We start from the raw sequence: 18,148 nt of genomic DNA, 5'->3' as shown, positions 1-18,148 counted from the left end.
GCAGCCTCACAGCTCCAGCGAGCCGGGTTCAATTCTGGGTACTGCCTGTGTGGAGTTTGCAAGTTCTCCCTGTGTCTGCGTGGGTTTCCTCCGGGTGCTCCGGTTTCCTCCCACATGCCAAAGACTTGCAGGTTGATAGGTTAATTGGCCATTATAAATTGCCCCTAGTATAGGTAGGTGGTAGGGAAATATAGGGACAGGTGGGGATGTGGTAGGAATGTGGGATTAGTGTAGGATTAGTATAAATGGGTGGTTGATGGTCGGCACAGACTCGGTGGGCCGAAGGGCCTGTTTCAGTGCTGTATCTCTAAACTAAACTAAACCCCAAGACAGAAAAGTCTCCTACACGGTTTAAGAATAATATTGGGCCCCAACGAAAAGCAAGATCTACCTCCAATTAAGGACTCTACAGTGAACTCAAAGAACCGTAAAAACAACCCTTCAGATATTGCCTCAAACCTTTCCACTTTATTTTGCGTCTGCTCTTTTCTGTCTCATTTGCATGTATCGCTTATGCATGCTAGTGTGGGTGCATCGTATATCCATAGGTGTTAACCGAATTAGAGTTTAAGTTTAATAAAATTTCACTTTTCTTCTTTAAACCTGAGAAAACCTGTTGTGCTGGTTTCTTTGCCTTATAATTGGAAAGCGGTGAACAAGGATTCACCAAGAAGGAGCCAAAAACACAGTGTGTTTAAAATTAAACCCTGTTACAGTAAGATCAGGTGAAGGCTGAAAGGGAACCCTAGACCTCTTTCTCATCTGGTGGCAACATTGGTGAATTTCCTATCCCTGCTGGGGTTGGGTTTTCCACTGGGTTGCATATCTAGCTATTTCTTTTACCTCTGCTGGATTCTTTATCCTTCCTGGGTTTCTTATCTCTGTTGTCTGATATCGCTCTTGTGAAGCGCCTTGCGACTCTTTGCCAGGTTGAAGGTGCTGTATAATTGTAAGTTGTTGTTCGTGCCGAGCTGAGATTGGTCTTTAGGGGGGGGGGGGGGTGGGGGGGCTCCGGCGCTGTCAGAGTGATTGACAGGTGGACGTACTGCGGCTGTGCGGAGTTCGGCAGGGGCGGGGGTGACGCTCGCCAAGCCGGCCTTCCCAGGCCGGAAGATCCGCGCGCCGCCGTGCAGGTCGGGAGATGGAGTCTTTTCCGCCTCGCGTCATCGGGCGTTGTAGAGCTGCCGCGCGGGCTGGACGACTCCAAATCCCAGCGTGCCCCCTGGTTTAGGCGCGCCTGCGCGTTGAGCGGGTAGCTGGCGAGTTGGAGACCCAAACAGTAAAGAGCTGATCGGTGTTTGCGGAGGCTCTAGACGGCCTTTAGCGGCGGGAATGTCCCCTTGGGCCTGTTTATAGAGGTTGTGCTGGAACCCACACCTTCAGAGACCATTAGTACTGTCTGACTGGCTCCCATGGAAATGGCTCACATTCGAGACTTCAGTATACAGGTAGGAGCAGGGGCAGCTGCTGGCATTTTATTGGATGTGGCTGACCCTGTTTTTTTATGTTTATCCTTCCTATCCTCTTACCTGAAAAAGTACAGATGTCTTTCCTCCCTTCCATTTTAGTCAAGTCGATGAAATGTCCACGATCACGAGGTCGCTTCCACGTATCCACGTGCTTGGTGGCAGGTGCTCGCGGTGGACCATTCCTGTTGCCGCCTTCGAGGCGGCCTCTGATTGGTGGAGGGTGTGTGAACTGGTATTGCCCATTTGACTGAGTGTGACAGCAAGGAGCCCTAGTAAAATTGAATTCATTGAGAATCTGTGGGAAAAATTCTCCGCTGGCTGGAGTCATACCTAGCACAAAGGAAGATGGAGGTGGTTGTTGGAGGCCAGTCATCTCAGCCTCAAGACATTGCTGTGGGAGTTCTTCGGGGTAGTGTCCTAGACCTGACCGTCTTCAGCTACTTCACCTTCCCGCCCCACCCAATCATAAGAACAGTAGCGGAGATGTTTGCTGATGATTGCACAGTGGTCAGTTGCATTCACAACTCCTCATAATGAATCAGTCCAAATGCAGCAAGACCTGGACAACATTCAGGTTTGGGCTGATAAGTGGCAAGTATCATTTGTGCCATACAAGTGCCAGGCAATGATCATCTCCAACAAAAGAGAATCTAACCACCTCTTCTTGACATTCAATGGTGATGCCATTATTGAATCCCCACCATCAACATCCTGGGGTCACCTGACCAGAAACCTAACTGGAGCTGCTACATAAATACTACAGCTACAACAGCAGGTCAGAGGCTGGGTATTCTCAGTGAGTGACTCACCTCCTTACTTCCCAAAGCCTATCCACCATCAACAAGACATTAATCAAGCGTGTGATGGAATACTCTCCACTTGCTTGAATGGGTGCAGCTCCAACAACATTCAAGAAGCTCAACACCATCCAGGACAAAACTGCACACTTGATTGGCACCCATCCACCATCTTCAATATTCACTCCCTCTACCACTGACACACAGTGTCAGTAGTGTGTACCTTATACAAGATGCACTGCAGCAACTTGCCAAGGTTTCTTCAACAGCACCTTCCAACCTCACAACCTCTACCACTCAGAAGGATAAGGGCAGCAGGCACATGGGAACACCATCACCTGCAATTTCCCTCCACGTCACACACCATGCTGACTTGGAAATATATTGCTGTTCCTTCATCGTTGCTGGATCAAAATCCTGCAACTCCCTACCTAACAGCACTGTGGGTGTACCTGCAGCACATGGACTGCAGTGGTTCAAGAATGCAACTGATCACCACCATCTCAAGGGCAATAAATGTTGGTCTTGCCAGTGATGACCACATGCCATGAATTAATAAAACTAAAAGTGCCTCTTCTCCCACGGGCATGAAAAAATGGACCCCTCCCCTTGTTGTGGAATGGGATTTCACACCACTCAATAAGATAACGATGTGGCTTGGAAATCTTTCTGCTTTTTTGATTGAAGTGGCTAATATGTACCAGACTGACATGTTTAGAATGTTACATTAATCCTATGGCAAGAACTGAGGTGTTTTAATTAGCACCACAAAAGGTAATAAATTTATTCCAGTACTTTAGAACCAAGATAGATGTGGACATTTATTTTTGGACAAGTGCAAATGTATTAGCAGTTAACAAAATGTTTCCTATGCCTGAATGTGAATATTGGATTTTTTTTTTTGCTGTGGCTGTGGCAGAGATTTCTCCTACATTGTCTGCTTTTCTGCTGCTATTTAACATTTTTCATTATTCGGTAAGGAGCCAAGGCTCATAGTTCAAGACAACTTATTGCAGGCTGTCAGTGAATTTCATATGCTACTTCTGCCTGATCCTGTTAATCAGCTGATGAGACACAACAGTGAACGGTGAAGCAAAAGCAAAATACTGCGTATGCTGGAAATCTGAAATAAAAACAGAAAGTGCTGGAAATACTCAGCAGGTCTGGTAGCATCTGTGGAGAGAGAAACAGAGTTAACGTTTTAGGCCTGTGAACTGTCCAGGGCCAGCAGCACCAAAGTAGAAACCATGATGTTGAAAGCCTCGCAATGATGAACTGGCTATATAATCAGACTGGTTGGTAATGTATGCCTAAAGTGGCTTTTACAGGCTTTTAAAATAAGTTAAGCACAATGAAAATGCTTCAAAGATACTCCAGATGGTGCAATTAAGAGTTGCAGCATTCACATGTGCTTACAAATCACATGCAATGGCATGTGACCTGTTCGAGGGGTTTGATTAATCAACATGACCACCTGGAAAACAGGGCAAAGATGGAAAGCATGTGTGAATTGCCAGGACCAGCCTCCAGTCAATCTGTTGATTGAGGTGGACTTGCATGCCTATTGTGTTTTGGATTTGTAAGTCATTTCAGGCCCATGAGTGTTGCCAATGCCAGACCTAATGCCACTGTCTGTATTGATGGCGATGAGACAGCTGTCATGCACTGTAGTGCAACACACCAAGGTTAAAAATACACGACAGGAGATGAGGTAAATCAAGAAATAGTATTTAGACAATGCAACCTTTTCTGTTTAAAAGCCTGCAGCTTGCAGGACTTAGTTCATTCATACGGACCCTGTTGAAAGTTTGGTAATGGGAACAATCACTGCCATCAGTACCTGATCTTTATGGAGGGAAAGAGAGGGCATTAATGGAAGCCTTTTGTAGATGGGAAAGCCTGGAATCTGTCATTGTTGCATATCTAAATAAACATCTGGATCTTTTTTTAGGGTAAGATGCATCAAAGAGCATTGCTCTTGAATGTTTCCTTTTGAACATTGTTTGCTTCCATTTAGGTCTGTGTTGTCCAAAAGAAATTGCTGCATAACCGCAGCTGTGGTTTCGGCAGTACTGTTTTGGCCACGTGCTCATTTTATTAGAAAATGTCTTACCTGTATTGCTACTTGTGTATATTTAACAAACATCTACCATTATTCAGTGCAAAAATTTGCAGTTCTACTCTTTCGCCAAGTTTGGATTCCTGGCATGAATTTATCAGACACACCACATCTTAGTGCAGCTTCTAAGTTTCTGTCCAGCAGTTGCAATCCAATATTTTGACCTCATTGGAGTGATTGCTCAAAACGTCGACTTGTACAAGACATGGGAGACCCACTCCTGCTTGCCCTTTGCTATGACGTGCCCTGTTAGGGCTGCTGTTCATTGGCGAAGTTTTCTTCTGCTGGCATGGAGCAATCAAGCTGGCTATGATGACAGCTCCTCTTTCCATACAATGTTGCTGATGTTTCCATGGTGCTGACGTCTGGCATTTTCATCTGTCTTTGACACCATTTTAGCAGATGACCAATAAGCAGTAACCAAGGAATTGAAGCGCACAGTGATTGAAAAAGCACTTGCACATTCTGCCTTTAGTCTTAGCATTTTACCAACAAACTCCCAAAAATTTTAAAGTTCACATGCCTGTGAGCTGTGCAGATCTGAGTTTTGAGATTCTGCATCCAGCAACCATTTTTCTAATTCATCTTATATTTTCCGATCGAAAATGCAATTAGCCACATCTGGATTCCCAATTGGCCACTTATGGCTCGGGCTATTGTATTGGACAATGCTGCTTTAGAATGCCAATAAAACCTGGATCAGTGCAGCAGCTGAGATGCACTTCTCTTCTGTTAACTTTTCTAATAGCACCTTCCATTTTAAATCAATTTTTGAGGTAATTGTAGAACTGCTCCCCTTTAACCAAACCACTCATCTGGGTGAGAGATTTGTTTATAATCTAATGTAAGTACTTCAGCTTCTTTACAGAAAAGTTTTACAAACAATAGTGAGACTGTGTTGTTGGTCAACATTACCTTAAAAACTTCTCTTTTGTATTCATGTCATGGCTGCTGGTGGTTTCAATCCTCGGTCATACAATAATCTAACATTGCAAGTGATGACGAAGCAACTGTCATATGTCATAGTGCCAAGCACTGAGGTTGAAAGGAGACTGGAATCTCCCAGTAACCTACTCCCTGATTTATTTCTCCGTTTAACCTGTAATATAGTTGCAATAAAGAACAAAGAACAGTACTGCACAGGAACAGGCCATTCGACCCTCCAAGCCTGCGGCGATCTTGATGCCTGCCTAAACTAACACCTTCTGCACTTCCGGGGCCCATATCCCTCTATTCCCTTCCAATTCATATATTTGTCAAGATGTCTCTTAAACGTCACTATCGTATCTGCTTCCACCACCTCCCCTGGCAGCAAGTTCCAGGCACTCACCACCCTCTGTGTAAAAAAAACTTGCCTCGCACATCCCCTCTAAACTTTGCCCCTCGCACCTTAAACCTATGTCCCCTAGTAACTGACTCTTCCACCCTGGGAAAAAGCTTCTGACTATCCACTCTGTCCATGCCGCTCATAACTTTGTAAACCTCTATCATGTCGCCCCTCCACCTTCGTCGTTCCAGTGAAAACAATCCGAGTTTTTCCAACCTCTCCTCATAGCTAATGCCCTCCAGACCAGGCAACATCCTGGTAAACCTCCTCTGTACCCTCTCCAAAGCCTCCACGTCCTGGTAGTGTGGCGACCAGAATTGCACGCAATATTCTAAGTGTGGCCTAACTAAGGTTCTGTACAGCTGCAACATGACTTGCCAATTTTTATACTCTATACCCCGACCGATGAAGGCAAGCATGCCGTATGCCTTCTTGACTACCTTATCCACCTGCGTTGCCACTTTCAGTGACCTGTGGACCTGTACGCCCAGATCTCTCTGCCTGTCAATACTCCTAAGGGTTCTGCTGTTAATGTAATGTAATGCTGCTGTTAGTCCTAAACTATGAATAATGTTCTTCAGTTACAATAAGTGGAGTCCGTATCAGCACAATATTATAAAATAGTTCAAATGAAATTAAAGCCTTACATGTAAAGATTTTGGCATGAGTGTTTTGCACTTTAGGATGTTGTTCTGTTGTAGTGCCATGCTTTTTTATATTTAAAAAAATCCAGTCATTATCTTCTGGTTCCCTGACCTCTAACTGATCTCAATCTGCCCAGGACAGTTAGCCTCCAGTTGACCTTAAGAAGGCACAGCAATTAGAACTTGTCTTAAAGGGAAGTAAGTATACATCTGTGCTTCAGAAGAAAACATTGTGCCTTACATCTGATATGATATTCATGTCCATATAAAAAATGTATCCTTTGAGTTATCGTAAATGGCATCAGGTGATATCTCCTCGTATAGATTGTAAGTAGTAACAGATGCCAGGGAGGGATTTCAGGGCTGTAATCTAAAGTGATAATCAGGCTACTGCTGTAAAGTGCCTGAACACGTCTCTCCTGGCTATAACATCATCCTGAAATGCCTTTCCTTCTGTATGCCATGTCTACCCCTCTGTTAAAAATGGCAAAGAATAGTGAATACTAATCAATCTCTCCTGGCTTTGCATAGAGGGAGGCAAAACCAAGTGTAGTTTTCAGGTGAAGTGGGATTAGAGGATGGAGGATAATAGGGCCAGCATGACAGACATATGTCAGTTCTCATTTGAAAGTCATAAGTTCTGTCCTTATTTTTATGTAATAACCTTAATTTTTATATTTTACATGGTTAAATAGCAACATTTATGCAATTTGGGAAACGGGAAAGTAGAATTGTTTAGAGTATAGGAGTTTCTCTGCAGTGCAGGCGAATGAACTGGGAACACAAAATCGAGGGGCTAGAAACACCACTGCTGGCAGGATAATGTAATTACAACATGGCAAATTTACTTTAGCAGCTTTCATAATAAATTGTTATGAAATTGCCTCTGTTTTGTTAAATATACTTTTTGAGGATTCATTTTTGAAAGATTGAAGAAATGTTAAACTTTGGAGTTTTCAAAGGGGGTCAAGTAAAGGACACTTGACTTTGAAAAACAATCCCTGGAAATGTTTTTTAAAAGGGCACTGAGAGGTCTTGTGACGAAAACAGACCTTTTCAGGAAACCACCTTACTTCCAGCTCAATAAACAGCAGAGAACTTTGGACACCTGGAGAAGTTGTCTACAAAGAAGTGACAGGTCAAGATTGATGGAAGTCAAAAGGTTGACCTCTTGTCAGTTTCGCTTTTGAATTGTTTTGAGTTCGGGTTGAACTGTATAAAAAGGGAGAGAACTTCCAAGGAGAGAAGAGAATTCCCAAGGAAGGAGAGACCACAACCCAGCTCAGCTTTCCAGCACCTTTGTAAAAGACCCTGAGAAGTCCACTGTGTCAACTCATCTCGTCTCCAGTCTTTGAAGAAAAGTCTGCTAAATTAATTCTTAATGCCGCCTGAAAAGTACTGTTCTAAAAGATCCCAGTGACCCATCGACGTGTACTCGGAGGCGAGACTGTATGCCAGTTTTGGAACACAACATATCTCATCTGTTTCTTCAAGAATGAGCAAGTATTCAACTCGTTTTTTATTTGTCTGTAATAGAGCTCCAAAAAACAAAATCCTTTCATTTTTCTAGTATGAGAGTGTGAGGGCCTAAGGCTAAAAGGGAACTTTAATATTTCAATCTGTGTGTTTATGCTTCACTTCATTGCTGGTTAAGACTTGTTTTTATAATAAACTGATAATTTTGTTGTTTGTTAAAGAAACCTGGTTGGTGTGTTTTATTCTGGGATAAAAGAGTCTATGATTGACCGTATCAGTAACTGGGAAAAAATTTAAATATGTGTTGTGACCTGTGGAGAAGTGGAACTAGAATAAACAGTGCACTCCTCTAGCCTCGGTCGTAATAAAATATGGATACCCAATTTATAATGAGGAAAAGCTGACACAAAGATGTGAAAACAGGTAGTAAGGGTTTGAAAGCAGGAAGTGTGTGTAAATGTAAGATTTTCAGTTTGTTATAAATAATGCCGTCTTAAAATGGACAGAAAGTGCTGAAAATACTTAGTAGGTCAGGCAGCATCTGTAGATAAGAGAAATAGTTTCTCTCTCCACAAATGCTGCCCGACCTGCTGAATATTTCAAACTCTTTCTGTTTATATTTCAGATTTCCAACATCAGCAGTATTTTGCCTTCACCTTATAATGAAGCTCTGATCTTCATTTTCTGTCCTCCGTGTGAGAGCAAGAAGGGGGAGAGGAAGATGTCGTACCTACATTGATTAGGTCCATCTACCCTTTTCTAGTTCTACGCAAAAGCTATCTGACCCTGATATAAATTACAAACTGTTGAAAGGTCGTGGTGAAGCATCTTTGCTATTGTTATTTTGAGGAGCATGGTCAAGTTTGTAAATTACAGTTGATATGCTGTATGATGTGGATACTTTGTTTACCTTTTCAATGTTAAATAAATTTGACTGTTGGTTTATACTGTGAGCTTCAGTCCGATGGGCTGTATATTTTTCCACCTGCCGAGGTGAGTAGGTTGTTTGGAGGCTCAGATGTATTCAAGTGAGTCAGAATGCAGAGGCAAGAGTTCTCTGTTCAAAACCATGAACTTCGTATATTTACCTGGATATTGAGCAGGTTGTCGACATACGCTGGTTAGTAGGAGAGAGTAGCATCTGCTGATGTGAGTGCTCATTGACGCTGAATCCAAGTAGAATGGCTACTGTGAAGACCCAAAAATATAAGAGTGATCAAGGCAAATATGGAGAAAGGGATCGAGTCTTTTTGGAAGTGGGTTGGGAAGAACTATAATCTAAATAGTTGTGGGACTTGTAATAAATGTCTGTGTAAAGCCCATTGCAAGAGTTAGTGTGAGGGAAGGGAAGAGTCAGATATGTATCATGTCCTTTAAGGGATGGAAAATTAATTCAGTTAATGAAACTTCCACAATCAGAGCAAGAGTGGTGTCTTCATAGTTATCAGTGTGACAGAGGGAGGGGTCAGGGAGAGACTGAATAGGATTATAACAAAAAACGTTCCACATTTAAAAACAAAAAATACAGCTGACACCCAGGTAGGTTTTCGTGACCCATTATATCTGGGGGAAGTGAGTGAAGTTAAGAGTAGATATGCAGGGCAAGAACAAGTTCAGCAAAGCAAAGATGGAAGGTGGCTATGGATAGGACTTGCTTGGGTTGCTATTTGAGTAGGGACAGAGGGCTGGTGATCATTCTGGCTGAGGGATGGAGGTGAAAAGGGAGCAAATCTCCTTGGTGAAAATTGATGATTGATGCCGGAGAACCTGACATTGCTCAAATAGTGATGAGCATCAGAAGATCCAAAGATGTTAGTAAGTGGAGACTGGCCAAAAGGAGAAAGAATAGGAACAAGATAAGAGAGGACTGATTCAGTGGAACAGGAGCAGGCTAAAACACCTGTTCGAAGAGTCAAATGCTAGCCAGACAGCTAAATTTATGTGGCAGACCTGTTTTAATAGTTCCCTGTGAATAATATTGTTCCAAGTGACATATTCTTCTATCTGATTCAGCAAGTTAATGGGGAAATTACTCAAGAATGCCACCTCATTTAGAGCACCAAATTGCCACTGGTTCCCAATACTAGGGTCTCATGACGTGAACAGCACTCTCAAACTTGGCAGGTTTGATAAAGTCAAAGATCTTTTGCCTTAAACCCAGCTTCACCAGCATTTCACGAAACCCAACATAAAAGCACCTTGTCTTTATTTCAGTTACCAGAATATCTCTAACTTCAAAGTAAACAACTGAACAGGTTTACCAAGTTATGAAATGTGATTGAATATTAGAAAAAATCTTAATAGGACTTAAAGTTTGACAGGGAACTATCCAGGTAAAATTTGTAAAAACTCTAGCTCACTGTCGCCATTGGCCATGATATATTATTCTGTGCAAGTATGATTGTAATTTCTCCTGCTCTAAGTAAAGTTTGGTATGCATGACCCCATTCAGTAGGTTGGGGAATTGCTTTCCGATATTATAGAAAGTTTAGGGTGCTCAATAACAGAAGTTGTTGATTGTTTCGATGTCATAGTTGCTGTGGTTCTTGAGTAATTTTGCTCAGTTGTTGATCCCTGTCAGACTGGTATGAATCTTCCTTTTGCCAGCCATTATATTACTCTACAACAAGACTGTTGACCAGGGGTTTGTTTCATGTTGTAATACGTTGATAGGTTCAGATGGTAATAACCACAGAAATGGACCTTGAGCAGCTTATGGTAGATGCATTCACGAGGAGCCAGCAATTCTGTTGCAGCTCAGAGTTGTCCCTGGCCCATTAAATGTACCAGTCAGCACAGGATGTGGGCAATAGTAGACGTCGTTCAGTTTGTTCCCAGCAACGTTCCCTGGATGAAATCCGGGATCCCTGCTATATGTTCAATGATTGCTGTTCCCACAACTCCATTGTATACCACTCCCATCACCACTACAGGTCAAAAGAGTGGCAGAGACTGATGGAGACAGAATGCATATGTAGCTGTTTTATAACCTGCATGCTGTCCAGTGATCTCATTAGAGTGTGTGTGTGTGAGAGAGAAAATTGAGTGAGGACAAGATTGAGTTAACTGATTCCAGATTTGGGGAGGGGGCATGGGGCAAATCATAGAATTACGCAGCTCAGAGGCAGTTATTTGGTCCATCGTGCCTGAGCCTGCTCTTTGGTAGAGCTATCCAATTAATCCATGCCCTTACTGTTTCCCCATAGCCCTGTACATTTTTCCCATTAAGTATTTATCCAATTACTTCTTGAATGTTACTATTGAATCTGCTTCCACCATCCTTTCAGGCAGTACATTCCAGATCACAACAATTTGCTGTCTGTAAAAAAAAAAGTTTCCTTATGTCTCTTTAGATTAGATTAGATTAGAGATACAGCACTGAAACAGGCCCTTCGGCCCACCGAGTCTGTGCTGAACATCAACCACCCATTTATACTAATCCTACACTAATCCCATATTCCTACCAAACATCCCCACCTATCCCTATATTTCCCTACCACCTACCTATACTAGTGACAATTTATAATTGCCAATTTACCTATCAACCTGCAAGTCTTTTGGCTTGTGGGAGGAAACCGGAGCACCCGGAGAAAACCCATGCAGACACAGGGAGAACTTGCAAACTCCACACAGGCAGTACCCGGAATCGAACCCGGGTCCCTGGAGCTGTGAGGCTGCGGTGCTAACCACTGCGCCACTGTGCCGCCCTCTTTAATCACCTTAAACCTGCGTCCTCTGGTTACTGACCCTTCTGCCACTGGAAACAGTATCTCCTTACTTACTGTATTGAAACTATTCATGATTTTGCACACCTCTATTAAATCTCCCCTTAACCTTCTCTGCTGTAAGGAAAACAACCTCAGTTTCTCCAGTCTCTCCACATAACTGAAGTCCCTGATGCCTGCTACCATTCTGCTAATCTGTTCTGCATCCTTTTAAATCCTTGACATCCTTCCTAAAGTGTTGTTCCCAGAATTGAACATAATATTCCAGCTAAGGCCTAACCAGTGTCATAGAGCTGTTTTTTTCTCTTCTGTTTAAAAACAGTGTGCCTTTGAGACTGAGCACAGTGTGCCAGCAGCTGCACCTGTTTCCGAGGCCACAGCAGGCGAGAGAGTAGCTCATATGGTGTATTGTAACTTTTAATTGTGGATAAAGACTGGCTTCAACCAGTCTGAACTAGAGACCGGCGAAGCGTGCTTCACTGAAAGGAAGGTTCCCTCTCTTTTAGCAGGAAAATCTACATTTATCTTCAGGCTTTGTATTGCCTAAGGAGGGAAAAAAAGCCCTGGGGGATATAAAATGGACACTTGTCTTCTGTCGTTTATTTGTGTTTGCTGGAATTCTCAGTAAAGATTTTACTGAATAACTACCAATTTTAGAATCCAAATAGACCTGTGGCTATACTCCTTGTTAAAAGAACTGTGTCACGCCTGCTGCATCCGAAGTGCTTTGAATGCCTATCTACTGAAAGACTGTTTCGTCAAATTCACCTGGAGACTTTAAGTGGCATCTGATTCTTCTAATCTGGGACACCTCACCAACCAGGAATGTAACTCACCAGGACTTATAACTCAGCTACTTACTTTATTCCTAAGAAATACTATTTTTAAAACTGGTTAACCGTTGATTTTTGAATGTATGTGTGTGTGCATTAGGATTAAGAAAAAAAAAAGTTATGAAGTCTTTAGACATAAGTTTATCTTAGTAGTGTTTAAGATTTAGTTAATTTGTTGTTGTTTAAAGATACATGGTTTGGTCTGTTTTATTCTGGGGGTTACTAACGTGTTTTAATTTGGCTAATTTCCGGTAGGTGGGAAAACATTAATAATATGCTGCGACCTGTGGAGTATTGGGACAAATTTGACAGTGCATTTCTCCCGCCTCTGGGATAACATATTAATTGGGGGCTTGTGTCTGGGATATCACATTAATTGCTCTTGTCTCTGGGATCATATTAATTGCTCTCGCGTCTGGTATCATATTGATTGGGGGGCTCGATTGTCGGGATCCAAATCTAATGCCAAATACGTTAATTATAAGGGGAGTTAGAGCATTGCTACCAGACCCGAACTTGACGGGACCCGACGACATGTGTCTGGTTCAGGTCGGGTCACTCTTCCGGATCCAGCATTCGGACTCGGGTTGGGTCGGACACACTCTATCACCAACTCTGGTACATGGCTCCAATGCTAATGTACTTTTTAAACAACCTTTCAAGTCCAGTTACAGTTTTTTTAAGCTTGGGCAGATAAACAACAAAGTGAAAAATGGAAGCTAGGTTAACTAATGGTTGGGTTGGACGCGGGAAAAAGTGAAAGGACTCCGGCCGCGTCGGATGTGGTTCTGTTGGGCTCCGGTCGGGTTTCATTTGCAGACCCGAGCCAGCCTTTAAGGGGAGTGATAATTTGAAAGAGAAAAATAAAAGGGACCAGATTTCTTGCGTATAAGGGTAAAGACTGTATCATCAGAATGGCATTAGCAGTTGCAGCAGAGTTTCTGGAAAAGGAGAATATGTCCTTCAGTGACTTGACAACTTTAACTAAGAATAAACTAAAAGAATTGGCGGCAAAATTAGGGTTAGAGTTGAAATCAGGTGCTTAAAAAAAAGAGATATTTGATGTAATAGTCCAACATTTAAAAATGGAAGAAGAGGAGGAAGAAGAAGATAGTGAGTCAGAGAGTGGAGCAGTGGAATTGGCTAGAATTCAGTTAGAAACGAAAAAACCTGAGCAGGAAAAAGAAATAGCAATAAGAAAATTTGAACAAGAAAAAGAAACAGCAATAGCATTGGAAAGACTTAAGCTTGAATTCCAGAAAGAAAGAGAAGAAAGGGAATTTAGGTTAAAAGCAATGAAACTAAGACAAAGGGGTAGACTTGAATCCAGGGAAAGTTCTGGTCAGGAAGAGTTTGAATTCAGTCCAGGACCCAGCAAAAAGCTGTTTAATTTTATACAAGCTCCTCCTAAGTTTGAGGAAAAGGACATAGAGGCATTTTTCATATCTTTTGGAAAAAATAGCAAAACAAATGAAATGGCCGAAGGAAAGCTGAACACTGCTTATGCAAAGCAGGTTGATAGGTAGAGCTCATGAAGTTTATGCCATGCTTCTTGAAGAGGCTTCTGCAGGTTATGAGTTGGCAAAAAAGGCTATTCTCACTGCGTATGAGTTAGTCCCTGAAGCTTCCCGACCAAAGTTTTGGAACTTATGGAGATTGGGTGGCCAGCCTTATGTAGAATTTGAGAGGGTGAAGCAAATTAATTTTGGTCGTTGGATACGGGCATTAAAGATGGAAACCACATATGAGAACCTTCGGGAGTTGATTCTCTTAGAGTTTAAAAACTTCATTCCTTCAGTTGTGAGAACTCATGTAGATAAGCTGAAAGTTTTGAAAGCTAGGCAAGCAGTGGAAATTGCTGATGATTTGAGCTTGTGAATAAGCCAAAACCTTTTGTCCGTCAGCCCTATAAACCTGAGAAGGATAGAAAGTGGGAGAGTGAAAGGAAGGCAAGTAGCTGGGGACAAGAAGGAACAACTGGGAATGCCCCAGGATCACCACCTCAGGCCAGAAAGGAAGGTGCTGAGGGTAGGAGTGACATTCGCAAACCTAAGTGTTATCATTGCCACAAAACCGGTCATCTTTGTTTAGAATGCTGGAAATGGCGAGGTAAACCCATAGGACTTGTTGGGGTATGCAAAACTAATAGAGAAAGTAGCTCTGACTGAGAGTACTACAGACCAGGCTGTAGCTTTAACGGCAGCTGTAAAACCAGATATAAAGTGAGTGTAGCTGTTAAGAATAAGAACAGGAAGTTAAAATGAATTCCTGTCAAAGGGAAAAGTAACTCCATATTCTGTAAGTGAAGCAGGAAAATCTATCATTATACTCAGGGATACAGGATAAACCCAAATACTCTTGCTGGGGAAAGATGCAACATTTCCACCAGAGGACGCCTTCAACACTAAAGTTTTAGTTAATGGAATTGGCGGGGAGTATATACCCATACCTTTATATAAAGTACACCTACAGAGTGACTTAATATCTGAGATGGTAACTATAGCAGTTGTCCACAGTTTGCCAGTAGAGGGAATTGATCTACTCCAAGGAAATGATTTGGCTGGATCAAAAGTATCAGTTTCGCCTATAATTACAGAGGAACGAAGTGAAGTTAGGGAAATGGAACAATTACAGGAACAAGTTCCTGGAATATTTCCTGCGTGTGTAGTCACCCGAGCAATGGCTAAACAAATTTCATTGTCAGAGGTAAAAGTGGCACTACAAACAAATAGCCAAGTATCTGAAATCTTATTTGGGGATTTAGATAATCCAAATGAGATGTTTAACAGATCTTCTATAATTACAGCATAGCAAGCTGATCCAGAGTTATACAGAATGGCACAGACGGGGCTCTGACAGAAGCTGAGGCGAAAGGAGTTCCACAAGGCTATTATATGGAAGATGGGGTTTTGAGAAGGAAATGGAGACCGCCTTATATACTTTTATTATTTTTTATTTTATTAGAGATACAGCACTGAAACAGGCCCTTCGGCCCACCGTGTCTGTGCTGAACATCAACCACCCATTTATACTAATCCTACACTAATCCCATATTTCCCTACCACCTACCTATACTAGTGACAATTTATAATGGCCAATTTACCTATCAACCTGCAAGTCTTTTGGCTTGTGGGAGGAAACCGGAGCACCCGGAGAAAACCCACGCAGACACAGGGAGAACTTGCAAACTCCACACAGGCAGTACCCGGAATCGAACCCGGGTCCCTGAAGCTGTGAGGCTGCGGTGCTAACCACTGCGCCACTGTGCCGCCCTTGTAGATGAAGACCGGACAATTGTTGAACAGATAGTGGTACCACCTAAATATCACCAGGGATTATTAAGGTGAGCACATGACATTCATTTTGCAGGACATAAGGGCATTCGGAAGACTAAATCACATATAAGCCAACGTTATTACTGGCCAGGCCTTACAAAGGATGTGAGACAATTTTGTAGGACGTGCCATACATGCCAAATGGTGGGAAAACCGCAACCTACCATGAAACCAGCACCACCAGTTCCCATACCAGTGATTGAGGAACCATTTAGCAGGATATTGGTAGACTCTGTAGGACCTTTGCCAAAAACAAAAGCGGGACATCAATACATCATGGATATGGCTACTCGATTTCCAGAGGTCATTCCTTGAGGACAATTACTGCTAAAATAGTGGTAGAAAAGTTTACCCAGTTCTTTACGTGATATGGATTACCACTTGAAGTTCAATCGGATCAAGGTTCTAATTTCATGTCTAAGATATTTCAAGAAGTGATCATCAATTTGGGTATCAGTCGGTTTAAATCTTCAGCGTATCACCCACAGTCACAGGGAGCTTTAGAAAGGTACCACCAAACTCTCAAAACAATGATGAGAACATACTGTTACGAATATCCGCATGACTGGGATGAAGGACTAGACTTTCTTTTATTTGCCACCAGAGACTCACCGAACCAGTCTACAGGCTTCAGTCCTTTGGAACTGGTTTACGAACATAAAGTAAGAGGTCCTCTAAAACTCATAAAAGACAGATTCTTAGAACAAAGGAATGAATCCTCAATACTAGACTATGTCTCTGTGTTCCAGGAGAGGCTCACGAAAGCTTGCGGTGTGGCTCAGGAACACCTTAAAGCATCCCAAGCCAATATGAAAAATGGGCAGATAGGATTGCAAAGACCCGCAATTTTCAACCAGGGGCTGAAGTATTGGTGATGTTACCATTACAGGGGGAACCATTAAAAGCACAGTTTAGTGGCCCAAATAAAGTGATTAAAAGAGTGGGTAAAGTAGATTACTTGATTGACACCCCTGATCACTGGAAGAAGAATGTGTTGTGTCACATCAATATGTGAACACAATATTATCGCAGGGAGGAGGATGCGCCAGTACAGGTATGTCAGGTAATTGGGACTGTTGAGAAGGAAAAGGATAGTGAGGATGAGGCAGATGGAGGCCTAGACAATTCTCAGATTGAACCTCCAACTATCAGATTAGCGAATACAGAGAGGCAAGAAAAATTGGACAACATGCTTTTGCACTTAGAGGCAAAACAACGTAAAGACCTAACCAGGCTTTTCACAACATTTGAAAGACTCTGTAGGGATAAACCAGGATGTACAACTTTAGCGACACACAATGTGGATATAGAGGAATCTGTTCCTTTAAAGCAACATCCTTATTGCTTAAGTCTGGACAAACAGGCCCAAGTAAAAGCAGAGATCCAATACATGCTGGAAAATAACTTGATCAAACGTGGTCAAAACAGCTGGAGTTCACCAACAGTTCTAGTACCTAAACCCAACGAGTCAACCCAGAAAAGTCAATGCAGTAACAAAGGCAAACTCCTACCCAATTCCGCATTTAGAAGACTGTATCGACAGAGTGGACAGTGAAAAGTTTCTTACCAAGACCGACTTGTTAAAGGGATACTGGCAAGTTCCTTTGACTCCTCAAGCCAACGGGATATCAGCTTTTGTAACACCTGACAGTCTTTATCAGTGCCGGACGATGCCATTTGGGCTACGGAATGCCCCAGCCACTTTTCAGAGATTAATGAATCAGGTGGGAGCCAGTGTTCCCAACTGTGTAGAGTATCTTGATGATGTACTAATATACAGTGACATTTGGCAAGAAAACTTAAACCAGCTAAAAATTCTATTTAAAAAAACTACAAGCAGTGGACTTAATGATAAATCTGGAAAAAAACAAATTCGGAAAAGCAAAAGTAACTTACCTTGGACACATAGTGGGGCAAGGACAGGTATTGCCAAAAACGGCAAAGTTCAAGCCCTAATGGAGTTCCCTATACCTAAATCTAAATGTGGAACAATGAGGTTTTTAGGGATGTGCAGTTTTTACAGGAAATTTGTACGGAACTTTAGTACTATGGCTGCTCCATTAACTGATTTGCTTCAAAAAAAGAAAAACAAAGTAGTATGGTCAGATGAATGCCAAGCAACTTTTGAAAAGCTAAAGGCAATCTAAACTAATCAACCAGTGTTGGCTGCTCCAAATTTTGCTAAACCCTTTAAAATAGCGATTGATGCTAGCAACCTGGGGTTGGTGCAGTCCTATTGAAGGATGACAAATTGGACATTGAGAAGCCAGTAGGGTACTTTTCAAGAAAACTAAATTGCCATCAACAAAGTATTCCACCGTAGTAAAAGAAACATTAGGACTTTTGCTGGCTGTCAAACATTTTCAAGTATATGTCTGCCAAGACTATAAAGAATCACTAATATACACTGACCATAACCCTTT

General features: G+C 42.2%; 1 protein-coding gene across 1 annotated transcript in view; it reads left to right on the top strand.

Annotated features, from left to right (window-relative positions):
• The first annotated feature begins 1,248 nt into the window (after nucleotides 1-1,248).
• Nucleotides 1,249-18,148, top strand: part of stk25b (serine/threonine kinase 25b) — a 122,334-nt gene continuing 105,434 nt past the window's right edge. Inside the window, exon 1 of the mRNA XM_068041832.1 lies at nucleotides 1,249-1,448. Coding sequence (XP_067897933.1) covers nucleotides 1,413-1,448 — 36 coding nt within the window. The 5' untranslated portion in view covers nucleotides 1,249-1,412. The remainder of the gene's footprint in view (nucleotides 1,449-18,148) is intronic.

Source organism: Heterodontus francisci, chromosome 11, assembly GCF_036365525.1.
Source record: "Heterodontus francisci isolate sHetFra1 chromosome 11, sHetFra1.hap1, whole genome shotgun sequence".
Classification (NCBI taxonomy): domain Eukaryota; kingdom Metazoa; phylum Chordata; class Chondrichthyes; order Heterodontiformes; family Heterodontidae; genus Heterodontus; species Heterodontus francisci.
This window is presented reverse-complemented; position numbering and strand designations above follow the sequence as displayed.